The 26025-nt window shown below is 36.9% G+C and overlaps 1 protein-coding gene across 1 annotated transcript; it reads left to right on the forward strand.

The window, feature by feature from the left end:
- Positions 1-3171: 3171 nt before the first annotated feature.
- On the forward strand, positions 3172-25542 carry LOC140161815 (uncharacterized). Its single transcript, XM_072185113.1, has 19 exons — positions 3172-3251; positions 5565-5743; positions 8219-8424; positions 9707-9814; positions 10145-10306; positions 11667-11808; positions 13545-13727; positions 14257-14379; positions 15023-15139; positions 16027-16155; positions 16248-16376; positions 17784-17897; positions 18205-18378; positions 19951-20055; positions 20899-21147; positions 21536-21640; positions 24086-24118; positions 24483-24527; positions 24806-25542. Exons 2-19 carry the CDS (start codon positions 5605-5607, stop codon positions 25192-25194), a joined length of 2652 nt encoding a protein of 883 aa, XP_072041214.1. The 5' UTR covers positions 3172-3251; positions 5565-5604; the 3' UTR covers positions 25195-25542.
- The last annotated feature ends 483 nt before the right edge of the window (positions 25543-26025 follow it).

The raw sequence follows: 26025 nt of genomic DNA on the forward strand, positions 1-26025 counted from the left end.
CGCTTACTATCCTGGATTAGGGTGATCAATGGTCACTAGGATATGTCGCAACCATGGCAACAATTGTTACTGTTGCAACAAAAAACACGAAGCCCATTGGTTAATTTGCAAGAACATTATTGCAAAAGGGATGTTCCCTTAGAAATGAGAGTAGTACGGCAGATTTGGGCTGCATTTTCTGCTATTTTAATTGATTGATTTACAGCGCTTTGAATCCTCTGGAAAAATGCGCTATATGAATTCCGAAGTTTATTTCATTTATTTATTTTTTGATGGCTCTCTTTTTATGAAAATATGGTTTAAGAAAGGACGTTTTCCAGCATTTCTCAACCAATCTACGGCATCTTACCTTAATTTCCAACAGAAAGTTCCTGAAAATTGGAATAAATTCGAATCTCTCTTTCGTCAAACATGGTTTGAATTCTAGGTAATTTTTTGAGACCCAACCCGCACATCAACACCCACGGGTTTATGATGCAAAGAATGATGCACACCTAGATTTCGGATATTTTGTTAATTTTTTTTATGTTTTTTTTAATGGAAGTTTCGTATTCCGAGAACCCTGCAATTTGGAATACAATTTTGATGTAATGTGTAACTAAGTTTTTTTCTGACATATGGGGAAAATAGAGTTACAAATAGACCTTTACAAATATCATTCTTACAGTTAATTTTGATTTATATAGTTGGCGCTCTCGCGCAAAAGTGGAATCGTATATGCACCCACATCATAGTGTAGATGTTCACAGAGTAATTTGGGTATCATATTCGATTTATGTGACGGTTGTGGTTTAGGAAAAAGGTTGGACATTACTCATGGCTACCCTTCTTCATTTTATGTAAAAATTCACGTACGCTTTGTACGTAAACAAGGTAAATTAGAAGTCTTCTTCTCCTTCGTCTTCTTCTTGTTTGTTTGTTTTCCACTTTCTCATGGTTCAAGTAAAGAAATCCAGAGCCCCTCTCCAGACCCCCCAAAATCGGGTTCCCTTGTAAACTCCCACTCCCACTGGCGTAAATATTGAACGGTCCCTATGGGACAAATTATAGTTTATGCAAGAGAGACACATATACCGTGAACCTTGAAACGGATCAGGGTCATTACATTTCAATACTTGTTTCAAAATAACAAAATCATACGATTATATACATTACCTAATTTTGGGTTTAGAGTGAGAAAAAAAGTAGTGTAGAGATGACCATAAGTATATAATACTGTTTAGTTGACGTCTACCACCATATGGTATCTGGTGTTTAAAACAGGGGAATATCAGTACCCTAGTGCTTACTGATTTTTTTAAGGCCTTTGATCTGATCAATCATAAGATTGCTGCCAACAAATTGCTGGATTTGGGTGCTCCTCCCATTTTGGTTCAATGGATGGTTGACTTACAATAAAACGTATTCAGACTGGGTCTTGCTTAATGGTGGTGTTCCTCAAGGCACTGTCATTGGCCCTTTTTCATTCCTCGGTATGATCAATGATACCTTGGATATGCTCCAAGCCAAAAAGTGTGGAAATATGTAGACGATTTTGCCATTGGCGAGAATAGGGCTTATGGTGGTGCCAGCACCGTGCAAACCAGTCTGGATTCTCTATGTAAATGGGATGATGAAAACAAATTAAGGCTGATCTCAGCTAAGTGTGAGGCTTTGCCAGTGTACTTTGGCAGTAGGGAAGCACCTGCGGTTGGCCATCATATTTCAAATCATCAACTTGCAGTTGTTGATAAAGTCAAATTACTGGGTGCCATGATTCAAAATGACTTAAAATGGGATAGCCAAGTCTACAGCATGTGTACCTAAACAAACTTGATTGGTAATTTTTGACTAGAATCTAGTCATCGTATAATAATAGAGAGGACCAAACGAGAGTGCACCAAGCGAGACAAACTACAATAATGTTTGTAACATGTTCACACCCTCCATTTTGTTGCATTCAATTGAGTTTGGTGAAAGACCTCGGTGAATGACCTCGACATGTCATTTTGATGAGTCATTTTAAAGAGAAGTCTGTTAAGTTTTCATCTGTCAAATTTGACAAATTTCTATTCAAAAATGCGTAGGCCGTTTTAAGAGTGTACATCGGGTGATGCTGCCTTGAACACAGCTGTAAATTATTTTGTAAATAATCATTTTTCGCGGATGTATATCAAACCATATACCCTAAAGAGAGGATACTAGAATCCCAGAGAAGATATCTTACCCTTCCCAGAATCCTTTGCAACATGATATAGCACCTCATTCCATCAAATAACACCCTTTGTTTTCCTTTGTTTTGAGATACCGGCTAAAGAATGGCTCAATGGTCAAGATAAAAACACATTTTGAAGGATTTGCATGTGCTCTGTCCATTAACATGATTAAGGTACATTTCTTCACTATCGACCCATGTTTCACTAGGTAGCAAATCAGTACAGAAAATGGAAATGAGAGAAATGCATTATGGGAAGTGTAAGATATCTTCTCTGCTACAATCCAAAAATTCTCTTTTAATTTGCGCATGTCAAAATAACACGTTATCTATTAGAAGAACAATACGACGAGCTTTGTTCAGCCCACATCCTTATTAAGGTGACGCGCTGAAATATCTTTTGTTGAAACGGCAGTATAGTAAAGCGTATAATAAATACCATGACTGATGTTATATGCGTCTAATCTGTACAGAAATGCGTCGTCATACTCAAAACGATTAAATTGTGAGCACTAAAATGAGTACGTCAATGTTAATATGAGGGCAAATTCCCAATGGGTACATGTTGTGATTATAACCTTCTATCAACGTTGACCAACGTTGATATAACGTTGTATCAACTTAAATGTAAAGCTACAGATACAACGTGAAATTTCAACCTAATTTCAACCTTGCCATTTCGACGTTTTTAATGTTTCAACATTGATACAACGGCCCGCAGCTTGGATGTGTCATATTCATGCATTCCTATTATATCTGTTGAAAGGAATGCAAGTGTTACTAGAATGGTTTGTTTTATTTTTTTTACCCTGTAGATACAATGATACAAAAAATAGATCGGCTAATTAAGATACTGGCGCCTGCTTCGTTCACTGTCACCTTAAGTAAAAAAAAAAAAAACAGCTGACGCTCGAAACGTTCATAATTCACTTTATTCGTTCAAATGTTGTTACATTTGTGTCATTTCGTTGGTTATTGTTACCTCTTACGGATCGAACTTTTCCACACTGATTTTTGGGCTGAACTGATACGAGGGAGGATCATTGAAGATCACAAGGTAAGAATCTTATTGCAAATACTTGAAAAGGCTTTCTCTCTCTAGGCTTGCCTATCCTAACGGGGCAAGAAAATTATCCAACATAACAAAAGGTGCAGACGGGTAAGATAAAAAGGAGGTTGAAAAAGGAGAAGATAAGATGAAGATAAAAGGAAGAAGAGAAAGGAGTGAAGGAAGGAAGGGAAGAAGACGAGGAAATATTATGTTTTAAGAAAATCACATCTTGCCCACTCGAGCAACGAAGCTGGCTACGCGCTTATGGGTCCACACTTCTTAGTCCCCTCGTAGTGATAACTCGTGAATCTGTTTCCATGCTTACAATACATAAGAGTATATAATAATTATGTAAATGATCCGTATCATTTATTGCACAATATATTGCCAAAATTTATTAATAAATATAAAATGGATCACAAGGTAAGAATCTTATTGCAAATACTTGAAAAGGCTTTCTCTCTCTAGGCTTGCCTATCCTAACGGGGCAAGAAAATTATCCAACATAACAAAAGGTGCAGACGGGTAAGATAAAAAGGAGGTTGAAAAGGAGAAGATAAGATGAAGATAAAAGGAAGAAGAGAAAGGAGTGAAGGAAGGAAGGGAAGAAGACGAGGAAATATTATGTTTTAAGAAAATCACATCTTGCCCACTCGAGCAACGAAGCTGGCTACGCGCTTATGGGTCCACACTTCTTAGTCCCCTCGTAGTGATAACTCGTGAATCTGTTTCCATGCTTACAATACATAAGAGTATATAATAATTATGTAAATGATCCGTATCATTTATTGCACAATATATTGCCAAAATTTATTAATAAATATAAAATGGATCACATTAAGTCACATATTTTATGTCAACATTGCACGTGATTGCACCATGTTAAATCCGGGTCGCTATAATTTTAAAGTTGCTTAGTTGGTGATCACCGAGTGTGGTCAAATGCGATGGGTATTCATATTCTCCAGGTAAGAGAACAACCCAAAAGTTCAACGAAGTCCTTTCGTTATAGGAATCTGAACCCCTCCCTCCAAGTAAGTGTGAAATATCGAAAATGGGGTTTGGGTTATGGAGAGGAGTGTGACAATGCTAGAATATTGATGACGCTTCCCATCAGGAAAGTATACAGAACATCAACACTTTACAATGATCATGATGAGGGGATTGTGCTGCAAATAATAGGTGTTTTACAAAAGGCAGCTATTACATTCTACTGCACTTGTTGCACTCTGACCTTGCACTTGACTCTGCACTTGTTGAACTACTGAGCCATATTTTGTATACGAGGGGAGGTGTTGCAACCCCCTAATTTTCAAGTATAAACGTCATATACCGTTATATTAGGTACCAATGTATAGCTATGGGGCTCTTCTATCAAGTGATACCAAAATAAGTACAAAATTTCCCACATAATGTCGCTATGACGTCATAATGTGAGCGTGCCCATGCAAATTTCGATAATACAAAAGTATAGGTAAAATTTATTTTCGGCTACAAATTCTACCAACATGCAATTTTCACGAAATTTTCTCTCAAATATAAAAAGAAATGAATATTTCAAGCTAACTAACAAGTACAAAATCAGTAGCATGAAAATCATGGGTTTTACCGTAGAAACCAATGGTGGGCCTTACCACCCCATGGTCATTTTTGAAGGCCGGCTCTACTTCCGAGATTTTATCACAAAATGAGCGCAAAGGATGGATCTACGATTACCTTAATCGTTTGGGCGTAAACACGCGCGTTTTTTTTTATGACGGATAAAAACAAACCCCTCGTTGTTCTATGGTTAAAGGCCCATTAACTGATTTGCTCATCCAGAGGTTCGTAAAATGCATCAAAATGTAAATGTTGGCAGCTTTGTTAGCGTCATGTACGTGCTTACTTAACCTGCTAGTAATAAAGCTGAAAACAGCGATTAATTAATTCTAACTATAGGTAGCACCAAGAAAGCAAGCCCGCCCTAGCGAGCGATCTGTCTAAATACTTGTATTCCACAGTGGCGTTTTTTCATTTTGCCGATATATTTTAGTTTATTTCCTATTATGTGTACAAAAAGGTGGATACGCCACAATGGAAAACACAAAATTTCACTTTGTAGCCACACGCCAAATGTGGTTGATTGATTATTGCCGACATTAGCTAATGTCGGCTGTCGAGACTTAGCAAAATGTACGAGAATATCATTAAAAACATATAATGCCAATTAAAAAAAAAACCAACAAAACAAAAACAAAAAACCCTGCGCACAGAGACATTGCGTATATTGCTCTCAATGGCTTATTAAAAGTATTTTCTTCCTCTGACGTTTTAATACAGGTTTGAACTGGTGTGGAGGGTTCAGAAGTGACAGTCAACAATGTTTAACGCCAGAGTTGTAGTCACGATACTGCTTATTGTCGTCACTACCTCTGTGGTAGCCGAAACATATGATGAAAATGAATTACCTACTTTGGATCTACCTCGCATTTCGATGAGCGATGACGACGATTGTTCAGGTGGGTACTTGTGTATGTTTAGGCTAATGAAAGTTGAGTCACAGTTTCTCGTTACATTTTTTTTACAAGATTTAGTAGGTACTTTTTCATTATTCATTATTCATTATCAAACAACGTGTTTATAGTGAGAGCAGATGCGGTACCTTGCGGTATAATTTCTATCCGGTCAGAAATTATCCGGATACTTGCCCACTACAAACACTGGCAGTATATGTATGTACGGTACATCGATATCCTTCTCAACCGAAGGATATTGTCGCGAGATATTTGCACTATCAACACACCAGTATAAATTGTATACCGGTATTACCGGAAGTAGGAGCTTCTTCATGGTGCGTAGAATGCGCGCAGGACATTCGGAACGATTATCACCCCCAGAGTTATCAAAACAGAAGCTACATGTTTGCCGCCATGATCATATTGTTGAATGGGCTGTTTATTGCTCGCGCCACAATATTTACACATTCCCCGTGTGAACTCGGGGTCATTACAAATGTACGGTAATGTTAGATGGTATAGGTAACTGTGTCTCACTATAAACAGCAAGAGTATCGGTACACATATACAAGGATTATCGTATACGATATACTCAAAATGCGGTATATTCACTACACACCGACATCGCCTGGCTAATAATTACTTGGTACAGCAGAGATACTAAAATAAATACCCGGCATCGATACACGTGAATGTGCTATGCACGATGTTGATATTCAGACGAAAATCTTTGGATACCGGGATAGAAAATGATGAATATCTCCCGTAAATGATTTTGTATAAAGAAGCCAGATGTGGTTCCTTGCACTTGAATATACATGTTGAACAGATATGATAGTCGTTAGCTAGCGTCTTGAGGAAGAAGCTTGCGTCTTGAACTCAAAAACTGACAATAATAATTATTCTGATTTTATATGTGCCGAATTATATAGCGCAGTGCATGCAGTGTATAGGTCAATCGTGGAGGTAGTCTAAAAGCAGTGACCTATGGCGTACCATGCTAACTCACACCATAGATTTTTGATAATCTATGCTCATACACAGCGAGGTCAGTAGCCTTAGTTAGATGTCCGTCGGCCCATTATGCGTCTCAAAACTATTAAACAGGTCAGAACAAAATGGCCATGCGTGGCGGTGGATTCAACCTACCATGGCGATTTCTGCCATGAAGATATCGGGGCGATGACACTGTGCACTATAAACACCCTGAATGTGACACAGTAAATGCCGCATCTGAACCAACATGTGACAAAGACTAGTATTAAGAAATCAATGTATCGGTAATACATGGACAGGAAAGTGCGTATCGGAATATTGGTATATACTGAGGAAGACTGAGGAAACGTGCCCTAAAATGTGATAGACCACAATGCAGACCTGTTAAATTTACTGTGACGCGAGCAATGTCATGATATCAATTGAGTGCATTTATACCCTTAAATATCCATAAAGGATGCATAAAATGCGTTTTTGTTGATGAGGAATAGTGTTAAATAGTTTTTGTTTCTCTTAAGGGCTGGGGTATGAACGTTTGGACAGTATTTATTTTGGGACATCAGAGCACATCAGACATATCGAATTGCATTCTGAATACGAAGAATGTCATTCTGATATCAAATAATTTTGATTTTTTGAAATTTGCAAGTTAATACACATTTTATGGCAAATCATTAAAAATTGATATTTTTGATATTTAACAGTACTTGAAGTAAACTTTATAAATCTGATGATTTATACTTAAAAGTGATGTAGGTGGGATGAAAAGCCGACGATCAATTGAAAATTTTGACCTTTCGTATTGAAGATATGGATTTTTCCCCAAAACACCACAAAAAAAAAGGTCTTTTTGGGAAAAAAATCCATATCTTCAATATGAAAGGTCAAAATTTTCAATTGACCGTCGGCTTTTCCTCCCTGGTACATACACTTTAAGAATATATCATTAGATTTATATCATTTACTTCGAGGACTGTTATATATCAAAATTTGAAAAATATCAAATTTTTATAATTTGTCATAAAATTTGTATTATATTGTGATTTTCAAAAATGAAAATTATTTGATATCAGAAAGACATGCTTCGTATTCAGAATGCAATTTGATAGGTCTGAGGTGCTCTCATGTCCTACAAAAAATACTGTCGAAACGCAATAAACGCTCATTTTAGATCCCTTAAACTTGACAAAATATCAAATAATGAAGTATTTGGAAATAATGAATTATTAGACTAGCAATTTTCCGGGACCGGGTCGGGTAACGAAAAACTGGGACTCTACTTTTATTAGCCTTACCCAGTTTAAAATAATCCAAGACTTTCAAGCTTTTGGACCCCAACGTGGTTTTTTGGACCTATTGAAAAGACTGACTCGAGACTGCGGAAACTTGCCCTAAAATTTGGTATCACATGTTTTTGCCTAGAAATAATCATCGGAAACGGGAAAATCCCTTATAATTATATTCCTTCATTTATCTTTTAAGGAAACGAATGCATAATTACTGACGATCCTTTATTCAAGACTTTTGATTGTGTCCACTATGAATATCACGGACGATGCAGCTATACATTGATAAAACCATGTGGAAATGCATCGATACCGCTGGAAATAATAGGGAATTTGGAAAGACTTGTTTACCAACCAAAGATATCCGTAATGAAATCACTTGAGATCCGCATCGGGTATTCTGTAAGTTATATACGTTATGTTTTGCTTTGTCTTTTGCTCACTCTTTTCTGTAGTGCTGCTTTTAAGCAGATGACTGTATATACATATGTGACCTGTCATGTCAAAAGGAGACACTTTTGGGCAGGATCGTAAATGGAGAAATAACCAAAAATCTGCCCTGGTGTGATTTTTTCACAATTTGGGTTTGTTGCGAATTTGTGATGTTATTAATGTTAAAAATATTGTCTGATAATTTAAGACCAGACTATAATTGGCATCTTGTATTTTATACAACAACTCTCAACATTGTCAATAATATTTTTAAAGGCCGATATCTCAATTTCCAATTTTGTAATACCATAAATTATGAACTAAATATCTTCGCTTAGGAATGTCCGATTTCACTGGGGAAAACGGCGTTGTGGAGCAAAATATCTCTATATTTAAGATATGTAAAAACCTCAAAATTGATAACCTGCCCAAAAGTGTCTCCTTTTGACATGACACGTCACAAATATACTCCTACACACCTACATTCACTTTACCCCACCTATACCCCCCACACCCCCTCACTTTACATCCACCCAACCTACCATAAAATACCCCCAATACACCCCACACCAAGCACACGCCCCTAGAAAATTTAAATACCAGACGTGTTCTGAATCCGTTTCAGGCAGCAATATAAATTCATGACAAATGGTCACATATTGCCAGGTATAAATACTCCCGTATAATATTGATTGCGATTAAAAAATATCCTGTATTGCCAACTGAAATATAGCAACATCATATTCCTTTAGTCATGTTAGTTAACGCGATCTGGCAATAAAAGCCAAATTTCAATATTTTTATATAGATATGAGGACCAAAACGTGCGTTTTAGGGTGTTTTTTGTAAGCTATGAGATGACTATCAAGCCAATGATAAGTTGTAAAAATACTAATTTCAGTTTAAGCATTTCAGAAAAAAATATCTGATCTTTTCCAAGTAAATTTATAACCAATTGCTAATATTAATAAAAGATACTTAGACCTAGTCAAGCCTTTAAAGTTCGTGACTGCAATTATATATAAAAAAAATGCAAGACTGTTTTTGGCCCATTTCCTCTCAAATATATAGCAAAAACACCAAAATTTGACTTTTGTTGCAGTTTAGTGCTAATTAAGGGATTAGGATTGAGCTATGTTCCACATGCCAAAATGGGATACTGTTAATTTAAAATCCACATCTTTAAATCCAAACAAATATATTATCATTAGAATATTAATCAAATTGTATTTGTATTTTCACTTTTCTTCAGATTATTGTCCTAAATGGAAAGTTTGAGACTTTCCTTGATGATCAACTTATTAAAACCCAAACTGCCGAACTCAAATGGGGTACGATTGAAAGATACAGAAATGCCGTAGTAAGTCTTTATTCCATGGCCAAACCGTCATTTTTCAATGTTTAATGAAAATTCATATCAGCACGAGCCATCAGATACATCATAGATATATTTCTATTGTGTGATTATTTGTCCCCCTTTTTAGATATTTGAATAAAGACCCGACTGGCAACTAGCAACAGGTGTTCAGCTTGCAATGTACTAACGCATTCTTTGCATTTTGTAATAAAATCTCTTTTAGTGGGAACATGGGGAAGGACTAAAGACAGTGTAAAGCAAACTGATGAAGGAAATAAGCTTATAAAATACATTTAAATTGTAACCTTTAGGCCTATAATTATTGTATTTCAGAAAGTGACTTTGAATATTGGTTTAACCATCACCTGGTCTAGTCCATTTAGGGCTGTATTTGAAGTGGATCCGGATTCCCAGCTGGATGGTATATTGTGTGGCCTTTGTGGCAATAACAATGGCATCAAAAGAGATGACTTAGAAACAGGAAACAGAGAGGCGGTAAATGTCATGTGTTGCTAAAAGCTATATTACACTCATTAAATAATCACCCTGGAGATAAATGCGACATGTTTATATCGGCAACTTAAACGTGTTGTTGATAACACTTAATAAACACTTCAACGCGTTGTAGTGTTTATTAACATCTTAATCCCATTATTGTTTTGATGCTAGCTCTGTCGTACTTTTGTGTTTTGTCCGAATTTAATTGAATCTTGCCACAATAATCACCAATCAAGCCCAACACATGCCACGCACACCGACATCGCCTGGCTAATAATTATTTGGTGCAGCAGAGACATTAAAATGAATACACGGGATCGATACACGTGAATTGCTATGCACGATTTTGATATCAGACGAAAATCTTCGGATACTGAGTTAGAAAATGATGAATATCTCCCGTAAATGAATTTTTCTCAAGAAACCAGATGTGGTCTCATACACTTGAAAATACGTGTTGAACAGATATTATAGTCGTTAGCGTGCGCTTTGAAAATTGGCCGTGCGCTTTGAACTCAAAATTTGACCAAAACTCTCAATTTTATATTGCGTTGGTCCTGTAGGCCTATGGACTACAGCGCGCAGCAGGCTATAGCGGCACTCACTCAAGTGGAGACAGTATATTAACGATTGACCGCAATGTCGTATACAAGCTTGCTCACACAGCGAGAAATCAATTACCCCGTCTATTGGCATAGCCTTAGTCAGGTCACTTCGCTAATAATATGCATCTCATAAGGTCCGAATAAAATAGCCATGTGTGACTGTGGATTCAACCTACCATGGCGATTTCTACTATGAAGATATCGGGGCGATGTCACTGTGCCACGTAATAATGATCTGGTCAAAGGTCATTTGGGGGTCACAGGGCGGGTAACAAATGTGATTTTTAACATATCCGTATAAACACAATTGTTTAAAAGTGTTAACATTTGGTTTTAGATGGTATGAAATACAAAGCCTTGACAATGGGTTATTCCATTTAAAATCCACACTACCCCTGTGGAAGATTTGTCTAAAGTCTTCCACAGAGGGAGTATAAGTTTTGAATCGAATAGACAATTGGGTAGCTTCCATTTGAAATACTCACTCCAGTTGTGGGAGATATGGGTAAAGCCATAATACAGAGGGAGTATGGGTTTCAAAATGATTAACCCTGACCAATTACATTTGAAAAACATACTCCCCCTATGGAACATATTTCCAAAATCTTCCACGGGTAGTGTGGATTTCAACTGGAATAGCCCAATAAGCTAATCATGTTTCGTGTATGCTAACATGAGCAACAATGCCATTATATTTCCACATGAAGGCGCTATATAACTCTAAATGCGTGTATACTGTAACTTATTTTTAGGTAACAGATATAGTAAAGTTTGCCGATAGCTGGCGTACAGATCCTAAATGTGCCGTATGCCGAGACTGTCACAACACAATATGTGATCGGAATAAACATAATCACCGTCATGCTATCGAATATTGTAACATCTTTGTTAACGGTAGGTACTTATCAAAGAATGTCAAACGTTTTACTTTAATTTATTTAGATTTGTTTCCATTCGTTTAACCCTAGAACTGATGGGGTTGTATCCACTAAGATGTTTTATCAGTCATAAAAAAGCACGTATTTACGCCCAAACCACCTAAGCTAATCGTAGATCCGTCATTTGCGCTCATTGTAGTGATGAAATATTTACCCCAGCACCTTACCCGGGGTAGGACCGGCCATCGAAAATGATCATAGAGGGGTGGGGGAATGGTTGGTGAGGCCCACCGTTGGTTTCTACAGTAAAATCCATGATTTTCATTTCGCTCTTGTAAAATTATTCCAAGAGCTACTGACTTTTTTACTTCTTAGTTAGGTTGAAATAGTCATTTCCTTTTATATTAGGAGAAAATTCGGTGATAATCGCATGTTCGTAGGATTTCGTTAAAATATTGGATACACGTTTCTACCACATTAGCCAAATACTGTTGATATGTAAAATGGAAATAAATGGGTCCTGACTTCTTTTATAACTTGATAAAAGTGCTCCACGCTGATTTTCAGTGCTCCACAACTATCAAAAAACGAATTAGTTAAAAATGCTTCTGTATTCAATCTTGCGCTATATTTTGCATTTTAACTATCGACATTATTTCACTAAAACTTAATTAAGCAATAGGTAAAACGTTTCTGTGACCGAACTACAGCAATATTTTATTTCTCGTCACCTATACCACCGGATTAGGTAGTTTTCGGTAAGCTTCACTTTTCTGAACTATTTTACCTTAGTTTGTCCAATCCATTTCAAGTATGCTAACAAAATTGTACACCATTTACATCCGAAGGTATTTTTTCCAGCATATGCTATTTGAATATGTATTCAATAAAAGGACAAACTAGACAAAATATAAAAATTGATGTCGCATTTTGTTATCACATGTTGTTCAAATTTAATGGCTGCCTAAATTTGACCTCAACCAAGTGATCTATAACCTGACCTATAATGACCTACAGCCTTAAAATTCTCTTTACTAAAGAACACATGACACTAAACTACTAGTATTAAATTTACTACCATACATTGTTGAAGCGATTAATTTTAGCGTGCATGATTAAGCACAGTTTCTATAGTGGAGATAATTTATTCTACTCAAGTACTCTTCTTGAATAGAATAAATTAATCTTTGTTTTATGAGATACACAGTTACTGTAATGCCATAGTAACCGTAAACAAACAATATATAGGGCCAAATTGATATACTAAGATCATTTAAAAACATGATTAAATTATTAAATTTGCAAGAAAAAGAAAGGTATTAATGAAAAAAAAATCCCTAGAATTTTCTTCCCTTCCTAGCTTCTATAAAGATTTGAAATCTTACATCATGTTTTATTTATTTCTGTGGTATTTTGGGTCTCTACTTTTCTTTCACAGCACATTGCCACGATAGGAAGTGTCACTAAAATAGGCCTAAATAGCCAAGTGCTCTACAGATTCAACTATTTTGCACTTCTATAACCCTCTCGAAGGGCTTGGAGATAATAGTGATGGTTCCTATATGTATGAATAAAGAATTGAGAACCACCAGGGCTACTAGATTCACTCACCCCTCCCAATGATCCATTCGAGGGAACGTGAACAACAGTTGTACGGTGCCTTGTTTCAGTTATCCTTACAGTAAAAATAGATGAACTTTATTCCACAAACCGTAAATCATCCCATATCATTTATTTGCTTTTTTATACTAGATACATTACCAATTTGCAATGATGATCTCGACCCCAAGATTACCTACCAACAGTGTGTGGATAGTGTATGTGCATTCTTCCCTGAATTTGATGCCATGTGTTCCCTGGTATTGGATTATGTTGTACCATGTCTCTTCCTCGGCCATCAGGTGGATTTGACAACTATTGGAGTCTGTGGACTTTGTAAGTATATTCATAATATTTTATTTATTTATTTTTTAAATTTATTTATTTATTTATTATTTATTTATTTATTTATTTATTTATTTATTTATTTATTTATTTATTTATTTATTTATTTATTTATTTATTTATTTATTTATTTATTTATTTATTTATTTATTTATTTATTTATTTATTTATTTATTTATTTATTTACTTCGACCGAAGCCAGGCTAAACCCAATAGTTCTCAGAAGCTACTAAATTCAAGGGATGCCTCCGGATATGACGGGACAGGGATATGGGAACAGGTCCGAATTTAGAAGCAGGAGGAAAACCGGAGCACCCGGAGAAAAACCTGCGAGGACGAGCATGGATCGGCAACCAAACTCACATGTGGCACCGCAGGGAATTGAACCCGGGCCACAGTGGTGAGAAGCGAGTGAGAAGACCACTGCACTAACCCGCCCTCCCGATACAGAATAAAAAAAAACATATTCCCGAGATATCATTGCATTTGCGATTATTGTTTGTATATTTTTAATTTTTAGGCTCTGAGGATGAGTATGTTTGTGCTAATGGTCAGTGCATACCATATGATTGGCACTGTGATGGGTTCCATGATTGCTTCGACCACAGTGATGAAAATCAAATTGAGTGCCAAGAATTTGAATGTAAGCTCTCACCTGTAATCAATTTAAATGTAATTTAGAGTATAAAAGGGTTCACGAAAAACAATACAATATTTGTTAAGTACATTTGGTAAGGTTAACTCCGTCAAGCTACCCTTAATAGCTTTCAATGACAGTTTGACCTATCGGAAATTTAAATCGGCTAATCAGGTTTTCAACTAACCCGTGTTCCGTAAAGCCAGGGCAGATGTTACGAACATGTTGGGAATGATGCCGTCTTATTATAGTCTTTGCAGGGATTTTTAGGTTGAATGTTGCCGTTATGCTAGAGGCATTTTGTCACATCTATGGTCCCTTTTCATGTTTTATTAACAAAGGTAACGGGTTAATGTAAGGTAATGAGTTGTGTATCAGGCAATATTATAAACGTCGACGGTCCCTACCAGGTACCTCTGAATTAGTACATCTGTGAATGATTATACCTTAGTCCCAAACGAGCCCTGAGGAATTCTTCTATTTGGAACACGATTAGTTGCAAGTCTTTACTATGGAAGTCGACGGCCTTGATATTTTTAAGATATCAGCCTATCACTGCACTAAAGTGATTCATATAATCAATTTAAGAATGTCATATTTGCATTACTAGTAACATAAAGTTTTGCCATTTTATTTCCACCTATTGTAGGCAACAACGACTCCTTTGTTTGTCTCAACGGTGACTGTATACCACCTTTTAAACAATGTAATGGAATTTCAGAATGCCGAAATGGAGAAGATGAGGCTGATTGCGAGCCTCCTACCTGTAAGATTCGACACAGACCTAACATTTTACTTCAAGTTCTCTCGATGAACGATTAAAATAATAACCCCGTATATCGTTATAAGAACTTATCAGAGGGTCGAATATCGGTTTGTCTCTTTGTTAACTTAATGATACGCATGACCTACTCACTTACCATTCTGAATCACTTAAAGGGGCATTTCGTGATCCACAGCCTCATCCCCCCACTTTTCTCAAAAAAAGTTGAGATTTTTATATCACTGGCAACCTCTGGCTACATAATGTTTATGTACAAAATATTTCTTGCAGATTAATTCGTTTTGCAAAGATATCGTGAAATTTGAATTTCGTTCTGGTGCACCAGAACGAAATTACAACGCATTGTCTATGGAGCAGTGTAATACACATAATCATGCATAACTCGCAAACGCAAAATCGGAATCAACTGAAATTTTGGGAATAGGCTTTTTTCGTGGATATGTACTGAAAAATGTCATAAAAAGAGGATGCTAGCTATAGCTAGGATCACGAAACACTCCTTTAAGAGTTATCGATTTGATGCCCTCTAGTTTTCTCTTGATCCTTTGTTCTACAATGTAAGATAATTCATGCGTAACATTGAACTTAACAAGGGGACTATTAAATCGATAATTGACACTCTGCCAAACTCATAATGCGCCATTCAGAAAAGAAATACAGGGTGTCAGACAGTAGTGTAGCATATTGAGCAAGTGTTCTAACATTGTTTAGAAATGCATAAATAAAATTTAACTTAAATATTAATCAATGTCTACAATATCTTTAAATACTGACTCAGCATAGTGTGTAAGATTGTATTTGAATATGACATTTTTTTAACCCAAACAATACTCACTAAATCTATACTTGGGCTTATGTGTTTTAAACAGGTTATCCCGATGAGTTTCAATGCATTGACGGTACCTGCATACCAGGGAACTGGGTATGTGACGAGTTTGATGATTGCATCGATGGCATGGACGAAATGAACTGCGAGATAGCAGCATCCCCGCCGACATGTAAGTTGGGGATTAAAAAAAAATCATGATTTACACTTTACTTGGGTATCATTGAAATCTGATGGACAAAGTATTACTTCTGCGCGTTTCAGACCCAGCACTCAACTCATGCTGTCGACTTATCACTGGATGCCTCCGATCAACACCAACAGAGAGTCTCTACACCTTAGCTGTTATAGCCCCTCCAGATGTACGCCGACAAGTGACCAGCATGAAAGAGCGTGAGCGTCAGACCACTGATATGAAGCACCCCATGTTCAACCAGACTGCTGCACCCAAACGCCTTATATCCAGAGGAAGCTTCCTAAGCAAAGTTCATCCTCTTGGGACAGTCTCCAAGGAAGCGGAAAGACTCACCCGGTGGAAAGAGAGATCTCCCAATTCACCAGCTATGGGACTGCAACCCAGTGAGCAACTACCACCTGGAGCTGATTCCACATGGCCTGAGTGGCGGTGTCTCAACAGACTAAGCTCAGGGGTCGGAAGGTGCAAGGTCGCTTGGCAGAAATGGGGATACCTACCAGAAGGACAAAAAAGTACCTGTGAGTGTGGAACGGTTCCACAGACTATGGAAAACCTGTTGGTCTGTCCACAGATGGGGCAACATTGCACACATAAGGACCTAGCTGAATTCAACGATTCTGCTCGTCACTGCGTCAGCTATTGGCTCGGGCGCATTTGACCCTGCGCTTGGACACGCTAAGAAGAAGAAGAAGTCTCCGTGATTTCTGCGTTATAGAAGAGTCATATTGAGGTTTTTCGTGACCACGAGAGCAAAGGAAGATTTGAGAGCTGAAATCGATTCTTTGTGATAATAAGAATAAAATAAGCGCACGCTCCTCCCGTCATGATCACACACAAAATTATATACCAAGCTCGACGTTTGGAACTAAGAAATAATTCAAATACTAATTTTCGACATCATGTGGTTGTTTTTTACCCAAACCAAATTAAATTGCCAATAATTGGTCTTTTAACTAACTATATAATTATTTTATTTTTGATAGACAAATCTAGAGAATAAAAACTATCAAAAATAAAATCCAGAGAATAAAAACTATCAAAAATAAAATAATTATTACGAACAATCCTACAGATGAAACTTTTCAGAACTACCTATATAGGCTACATAACAAGTAAATTTGCAGTTAATAAGGAAATAATATGGAAACTAACGTTCTTAAATTGACGTATTTTCGTGCAAATTTTACTGTTCACTATAGATGTTCTAGAGGCTTTAATGGCAGAGTAATTTTGAATAGATAATCTGTATAATTTTCTACACGTTGAAGTTTCTGCTTACGAACCGCATTTTGTAAACTATCAAATCACAAAGTTGACATTCGACCTTTTTCATAAATGCCCACAGACTGATGAGTCGTAGGCATACCTAGGCAAACTATTGTTTCCCGAATCCTTATTGCTAAGGTAATCATTTGAATTGTGTTCAACAACAAAATTGATGTATGAACTTTGACCTTTAAATTCTTATGGCATGCGTCAAGTTATTCATCTGAAATTGAAATAAAATTTGATAGTCATAAACAAGTTTATACTTATGTCGATAATTTGGGTTATCTGTTACTTTATGTTTAGTGATCATTACTCTTTATTCTATGCATATACAGGTGTTTTTGGGCAGTCGCCTTGTTCAACCAGCAGGGAATGCATTCCTTATGAACATGTCTGCGACTCATTCACCGACTGTAGCGACGGGTCAGATGAGGTCAACTGTGGGGCATGTATGAGTTATTTACCAGAATTCTTTTAAAGCCATAATGTATGATTTGCTACACAGCAACGCCCTCAATTTTTTTTTCAAATTTCTACTTTTTGCACCATTGTAATGGCCATTGGTGTACATAAATGTCCATTGAAAGACTAAGTCTGATGTGCTTTAATTACAGTAAAATTTAACATTAATAATAAAGCCGGGTATCCCCGGTTTTATTCTGGGCTCACCGATCGAGTGCTGAATAAATACGTAAAAGATCCAAAAAGCACTCGTAGCTTGATTAAAACCTGACAAGCTGTCTTGATTTTTCCTAGGCATGGCAAACGAGTTTGAATGCGTTGCTGATGGTGGGTGTATTCCAGATACCTGGTATTGCGACGGTATCGAGGATTGTTCGGACAGTAGCGATGAACCCCTTGACGTATGCCCGGATACGTCATCGTACTACTACGATTATTATATTGACTATTTCTCATCCTACAGTTACGGTGAGTTACCTAACGTCTTGTCCGGATCTCAAGCCTCTTTATCATCATGACTTTGGGCACTTCATTTAAATCAATTGAATTCCCTTGATGAACGATTACACATAAGAATGCATTTAGGCTGCCAGGTGCTTTATATCTATATAATACTGTATGTGTATTTTAATTACATGCTACCCAAATAATTATGCAAAGATAGTTGTTTGCTGTTCATAAAAAGGTCTAAGGTCGATTTGCTTGTTGTGTATGGCTGGAAAGTGAAAGTTGCTCCAAGCTCAGATGGTCCAGAAAAAGAATACTTTGCACTATCTACACAGCAAAGAGTTAAAAGATGTGTAGGATTCCATAGGATCCAATGGCATTTGTATTTATTTATTTATCACCTATCTTCTGAATTTCACATCGCAGATAGTAAAACTATTCTTTTCCTGAATACCCTGGATTTGAGCAACAGCTTGCATCCATTTTTACGAAAATCGGAGCAGCTTTAATTTTCACCCCCTGTACAACATGTGAATTAACCTTGGACCTGTTGAGCCTTATAACTTGGTAACTATACGCTCAAATTTGTAACATGTTTGTGCGGCCCTGATTTGGTAAAATGATCTATCTTGAAAATCGCTGTTTTGAGAAAAAGAGCTTTTAAGTTTGAACACTTGACGTTTTTCTTTTTGTATAAAATATATTATTAAACACATCTAATATCTTAGAAAATATAACAATCTTATTATTTGCAAAAGTTTGGCTAATTTGGTTGAGTAATTTTGAAATAACAACCATTTTTAGGGAGTTAGATTCTTTTGCATTGTTTTACCTTGTAACAAAAATAAACAAAACGAGACTCATTTATTTGGTAAAATGATCTATCTTGAGATAGGTTGTTTTGCCGTATTATCATTAATGTGTTCTGGCGCTCTCTAGGGGATCTTGGCTAATGCGGTAAAATGATCTAACTTTGGTCATTTTACCATATTAAATCACGGAAAGTGACAAAAAAGTGTCAAGATAGGTTCTGCTATCTTTAAAACGAAGCATGGTGGTGATTTGAGGATGTCACCAATGGAAAGAGCACCCTCATATTACCCAAAATATGGATTTATCTCAAAATGTCCAAATTTCATGTTTGATCGTTTTACCAAATCAGGGCCGTGTGATTCTTTGGCCCAGAAAAATAATTTGACAGCAAGTTGGAGCCAGTTTAATTTTCCCCCTGTATGATCATGTAGGTGTGGGGGTGGGGGTCTTTGGTAGGGTCCCGGGGTTCAAATACAGCTTGGCAGACAAAATATTTGAATTCAGCATACCCGAATTAACCAAAGTAATTTGGTTGCCAGCTATGACGCTTGATGCTTAAATAAGCACATATTTCCAAAATAGAACCAGTCTAACATATAACTAAAAATGTCCAGTCAGGTATATTTCACACCTGCCTAACACAGGACGGACGTTGATTGTACAATCTCGTTAATATTGATTGGCTAAATGTTCCGATACGCCAGCCCTCAAATCGGACATAATAAAATGATAAAAGCTTCAGTCCGTTGCCTTAACTCAAATGTGCATTGTTTCTGTTAGGAGATCCATTTGTGTGCAACGATGGTGAAACCATACCGGGGTCTTGGTATTGTGATGATATAGTTGACTGTCCCGACAGTGAGGACGAAACAAATTGTGGAGGATGTGAGTATTGTATTGACTATATCGGTATGATTTCCATTCTAGGAATAGCAATTTATTACAAACCACCCCTTAAAAACCATAGAAGAGTCATTCGCTGAGCGCGAATAACGCCGATGGCAAAAACGGCTTTGGACTGCAAAACGGTTTGTCGACGTCGACCGCCCTCTACAGTCTAATGACCTATTTCTAAAGTTGTCTGGTGTTTGTCACGCACGAAACAACGTATACTAAAAACTGGTCATAAAACGGTTGCCGAACCCTTATGTAACTTGACATCTAAGGTATGAATGCCTGGCATAATAATGAAGAGTGCATGTCCCCGATCACCCCCACCCCCCACCACCCCCCACCCCCACACACACCCCTACCCCTACGTGCGCGGGCATTCAAAGCCAGGACTTGTTATACACACGTGTGTATTATGTGTCTGTCTAGGTACAACACATTTAAAGTGAGATCACCTCACTTTGTCGGTAAACGCGCATACAAAGTAAGGAAATAGCCCATACCCTCCTATACCCCCTATAGGAAGAGAGTTATTCAATGAACATAGTCAAAATACGAGGACTCGGATTTTGACCTCACTTTGTCAAAATGTCCTCATTTTGAATGTAAAAAATTATATCTTGTCCTCGCTTTGAATGACTCGGCGAACACATACACACACACCCCACATACACCCCCTAACCACCTTTCCTAATCTACTCAAACACATCCCCGAGCGAAAACGTACACATGCATGTTTTCTCTTATCTTCAATCCATTTTTTCCTTCGTTACTTCTTTCCTTTGTTCTCCTTAGCATATAAAATTAACTAGCATAACGAAATTCACTTTCACACAGGTGATCAAGATCAATGGACTTGTGATAACGGCCAATGTATTGTCTCATCCTGGAGATGTGATGCTATTCCTGACTGCAATGATGAGAGTGATGAAACCAGCTGCACTGTAACATCTTATCAATCATCATCTTATCCAACATCACCTAACCAACCATCAACACCAACTGATACATCACCATATGACAAGACCGTACCACCATCGTCATCTACTGAATCACCACCGCCTCCTTATGAAGACCAAGTTGAAGGTTAGCAGAAATAAGCACATCCTAAAACCTAGTCAACGCCTTTTTTAAGATCACAATTAAAACCTATATAATAATGCATGACCTTTTAACCTTAGTTTTACTGACATATTTTGGTTTCACTCCTTATTAACTGGTTGTATAAACCCTGTGGAATTGTATAGCACCTCCTATGCACTTCTGTTGGGTACCGATGTACCGAAGAGAGATTGATAACTGACTACTGATTGTGATAGACCACTTATTGTTTTTATGAATTCAACCACACGATAAACACTCTCATATTACATTTATGATAGAAAAATGAATCAACAATCTGATAATGTGAATAGAAAAATATTTAAATTGGTCAAATTCCATGTAAACATATTTCTTGCTTGTATTTCATAAGGAGAGGAATTCATATGTGATAATGGTGCAACATCAATTCAAAGTAACTGGAGATGCGATGATCAAGAAGATTGTGATGATGGAACAGATGAAGTTGGCTGTGAAGGTAATAGGAGATTATTACAATTACTTTGTCTTTGATTATGAAGTGAGTTTACTGTGCTGCTCCGCCCTCTACCTCGTTGCCTCCTTAACGAATACAGGTTTTAGCCATGGTCCTTATTGCATCGATTGTGTTGCGCACAGCGTCATCATTCATATACAGACTTGACATTTAATATGGAATATTTTTTCGAAAAATATCAAGACTGGTCTGGAAGGGGTTTGCATAAACCGCACGGGCTAAATATTAATTGGGGTGTGTCGGGAGATGGTGTAAAATAATTGTTTGATAGCAAATGTGCTTTCCATGAGTTTACATTATGGTTCTCATTATGTAGCGAATCTGCCCAAAATGGCGGATTTAGGGAGGCTGAATTTGAGCTTTGTGGGGGGACACAATTTCGGACTTTATGCAACATTGTTCTGTTATTATCAAATTTATAGGGGTTTGAGGTGATATTTCCTAAACTTCGTCAGTAAATGGCATTCATCACAGCTGAAATACACTTGACATTATCATTTTTTTTCAACACGGGAGGAGCTTAAAATATGGCTTTTAAAAGTGGAACGTACTCTGAACGTTTGAATGGCTTCCTTGAGGTTTAATGTTATAACCTTAAGGTACAAATCAACTGCACGGATTCTTGGTTTCCCAATGAATTCACGCTCTTTCTTTGTGTACAGTAAGTTTATAACATTTGGCCCCAGGGGGCCATTCAAAATTTTTGAGTGCGTACCACTTTTCAGAGCCATATTTATAAAGCACCTCCCACTTTCAAAACTGGTAGATTACAAGTGCATTTCAGGTCTGACGAACACTTATTGGTATTTATGTTCATTAAATATCACCTCAAACCTCAATAAATTTGATAACATCAGAATAATGTTGCTCAAATTCAAGTATTTTAACCCCCACAAAAATCAATTTCAGTCTACATAAATCCGCCATTTTAGGCTAATTAACTACATCATGAGAACCATAATATATACTAATGAAAAGCACATTTTCTGTCAAAAATTACTTTACACCATCTCCCGACACACCCTAATAAATATTTGTCCCGTGCAGTTTATGCAGACCCCTTCCAGACCAGTCTTGGAATTTTGCGAAAAAATATTCCATACTAAATGTCAAGTCTGTATCTTCATGTCAAAAATTGCCGTCATAGTAGTGCGAATCCAATAGTTCTTTAACAGCTACGCATGGTGATTTTGTTCGAGATAGGCCGAGCGACTTAGGCTAAGCACATCACCTGAACAATATGAGATTCGACAGCGTCTCCATTCATTAGCTGAAATGACACGTTTTTACGATCTGCACATGCTCATTACCCTAACTGACGTTACCAACACAAGAAAATTCGATTTGTTGTCAGTTTTATTTGTTTTCAATACCCTGACTGGAAGTTCAATCCCTGACAAGAGTCTTAAAACACATATATTCAACTGCAAGTCAAACAATGGATTAAAACATAAACCAAAAATAAAAGAACATTTTCTCTGATCTGAGATTATAATCACACATTGACATATCAATGAAAAATGCATCACCATCAACATACATTTAAACATACTTTAACGCTGCAACATGCTGTGAAAAAAAATATCGTCAAGTGACGGTCTTTTCAAATCATATGCTTATGCATGTATTGTATGAAATAAACTGTGTGCGGTCTGTGGCTGACAATGCTATAGACACAATGAGAGAGTGCAAGCTTCAATGATCCTGGTCAATAGGGTTATAATGCTTTTCATTAAATGGAATGGAAAGATATATCTCTAGGTGAATTTTATTTTCTTAATCAATTTATGTGTAATCTAGCATTTCCACGTGATTCCGTCTGTACAAATGTAATTATTGACCTGGTGGTGACGGTGTGTTGCATACCATCCTTATGCGGCAGATACGTGCGTATGCAGCACTAATATGGTTGCGAAAATCTTGGAGGCTAGCTGGTGGTCCTCGCTCATAGATGCTGCTTTAAATTTTGCCTCAAAGGAAGAAATCAAGGGTGTGAGGTCTGGTGATCTTGCAGGTCACTCCACAGCATGACACATCCCGTTGACAGAGTGAAAGGCAATTACATTTCTTAAAAGGGCATATGTTCAAAAATTGTTTTGCTTTATTCAAGCTAACTATAAAAGATTTCTTTTACAAAATATATTTGATAAACTTTTCAGAAATAGGGCGCAATGAGGGCGTTATGAGGGTTCTGTTTTCTTTTGGGCCACCCTGTATTTCTCCTCCATTGGGCTCTTCAGTTGACCTTACTTACCCACACAGGTGGAGGTCTTCTCTTCCATGGTGGGTGTGTAGATTTTTAAATAGAATAGCTTTATATCAGCAACACACAATCATGACAGAAGTCGGAGTCCTTCTTTATAACGTAAATTTCTGTGCAATTATAAAACCATGACTGTTCTGTTTTAACTTATTTTCCCAAAATAGGTAGAAGGAAGAGATCCGTCATCCAATATCCTGGTAAGAGCAATACTTTGATTGTTTTTTTCTATATATAACGCGTACATAACCATATTAAAGACGAATAAATTATACCACTTACAACTTTCTTACACTGAATATTGTCGCAACATGAGACGGAAACATGTGATTAAGTCAGGCCATCGTTATCGTCAACATCTTTATTACCATCAATATTAGGGCATATCATCCTTATTTAGTGCCCCTTAGATATATAGATATAAAATCAAGTGTGATTTACCAACCTTCATGAAAATCTCAACCGCCTGTTTCTGATTCCGTTAGTTGTTGTTGCTGTTGATGTTCGTGTTGTTGCTGATAATCTTTTTACAAATTATTTGTTCCCATATGTTTTTGTCTACAGCGTTTTCGAAGAGATCTGCCATTGTGGACATCCATCCAAATAAACGTAACGTGATAATAAGCTTACTTACTAGTTGGGATATATCACTTATTTAAAAATTTTTTACAAATATATTACTCTAAAAATGCAGCTTTAATTTTAATACATAAAATACCCTGTGCTTTGAAATCTAAAACAATACTAGATTCTGGGTTGTGGTTTTTTTTTAAACTGATCGCTACAAGGCGAGAATTATCAAGTTAAATTTTTGTCACGTTTTTCTTCAAGTTATCTTCATCATTATTAATCATTGTTTCCCTTATTTTCATGGGTTTTTTTTTCAGGCTGCTCAAAAATATGGCGTCTTGAATGCGACGCTCTCCTACCGTATAGCTCGACAAGTATCGTGAACCAGTTGCTTCGTACAAATGATAGAAAACACGTCGACCGTATCTATAAACACATCATGAGCGCCACCAACGTAAACAAACAAATCCATCAATTTTTCGCATGCGCAGTTGCATTCCCCGAATGCCCGGATGAAAAATCCGGAGAATACACGGTCCCCTGCCGCCATCTCTGCCGTAATGTGTTTGCGGCTATTGGGCATCATTTCCACGGGATGAAGGAATCGGCCTGGCCAGTACACTGCAATGACCTCCCCGATGAGGAGAGCGAATCTGGCCTGTGTACTGCAATTTTTGAAGGAAAGCGTCCTCATAAGCTTCAGTAAATTTAATGCACGTGTCGACAACTTACTTTTCCCTTCCCCATAGCTTAAATCATATCTACGGCATGCAGCTGTAATAATAGTAAATACAGTAGTAAAAACAATACCAACTTCAAAACAAAACTTCAACTTCAATTCAAAACATTATTAAAATGAACTATTCACATAGAGAAAGTCATAACTTATGTAACCCGTCCTACACCAAAACCTGATCGTGTTATGACAATTTGATTGATGCGATCGTGTGCAGAATCTTATTAACTCCAATTTCATACCAAATTTGCTACCAAACAGAGATTGATACCACGGATAAAACGGACCACGCGGACCTGTAGAGGTGAATGGCAGAGAGCTACCATTGCGGGAAATTGGGGGGGGGTATTTCAGATAAGGAAACGTGATTCGCGAAAAACAATAAAGGGTCAAAACCGATCAATCGGCAGTACTTGGAATTGAAAAATTGGAAAAAATAAAGTATCTCTAAACTACTCTTTTTATTTATAAATCAAAGGCAGTCCTTTTAAGGGGTGGGGTATGAACGTTTGGACAGTATTTATTGTGGGACATTAGAGCACATCAGACATATTGAATTGCATTCTGAATACGAAGAATGTCCTTCTGATATCAAATAATTTTGATTTTTTGAAATTCGCAATGTAATACACATTTTATTAGGTATGTCACAGTGGCTGCACAATTATTCTGCCACACTGTGCATGCAAGCATAACAGTGAATTGAAAAGCGCGCGCTTCAAAGTTGACCAATTTTAGAAAACATCATGTCAAAAAATGAATTTCCTCATAATGCTTCATTTATCCAAAATGTTTGAATTT

Source organism: Amphiura filiformis, chromosome 10 (genome assembly GCF_039555335.1).
Source record: "Amphiura filiformis chromosome 10, Afil_fr2py, whole genome shotgun sequence".
In the NCBI taxonomy this organism is placed as follows: domain Eukaryota; kingdom Metazoa; phylum Echinodermata; class Ophiuroidea; order Amphilepidida; family Amphiuridae; genus Amphiura; species Amphiura filiformis.

Excerpts from the sequence above, each read along its gene's own strand:
- LOC140161815 (XM_072185113.1), top strand. The coding sequence starts at position 5,605 with ATGTTTAACGCCAGAGTTGTAGTCACGATACTGCTTATTGTCGTCACT. Across the intron at positions 5,744-8,218 it reads CGATGACGACGATTGTTCAG|GAAACGAATGCATAATTACT; the intron begins GTGGGTACTTGT and ends TTATCTTTTAAG. Across the intron at positions 20,056-20,898 it reads CGAAACAAATTGTGGAGGAT|GTGATCAAGATCAATGGACT; the intron begins GTGAGTATTGTA and ends ACTTTCACACAG.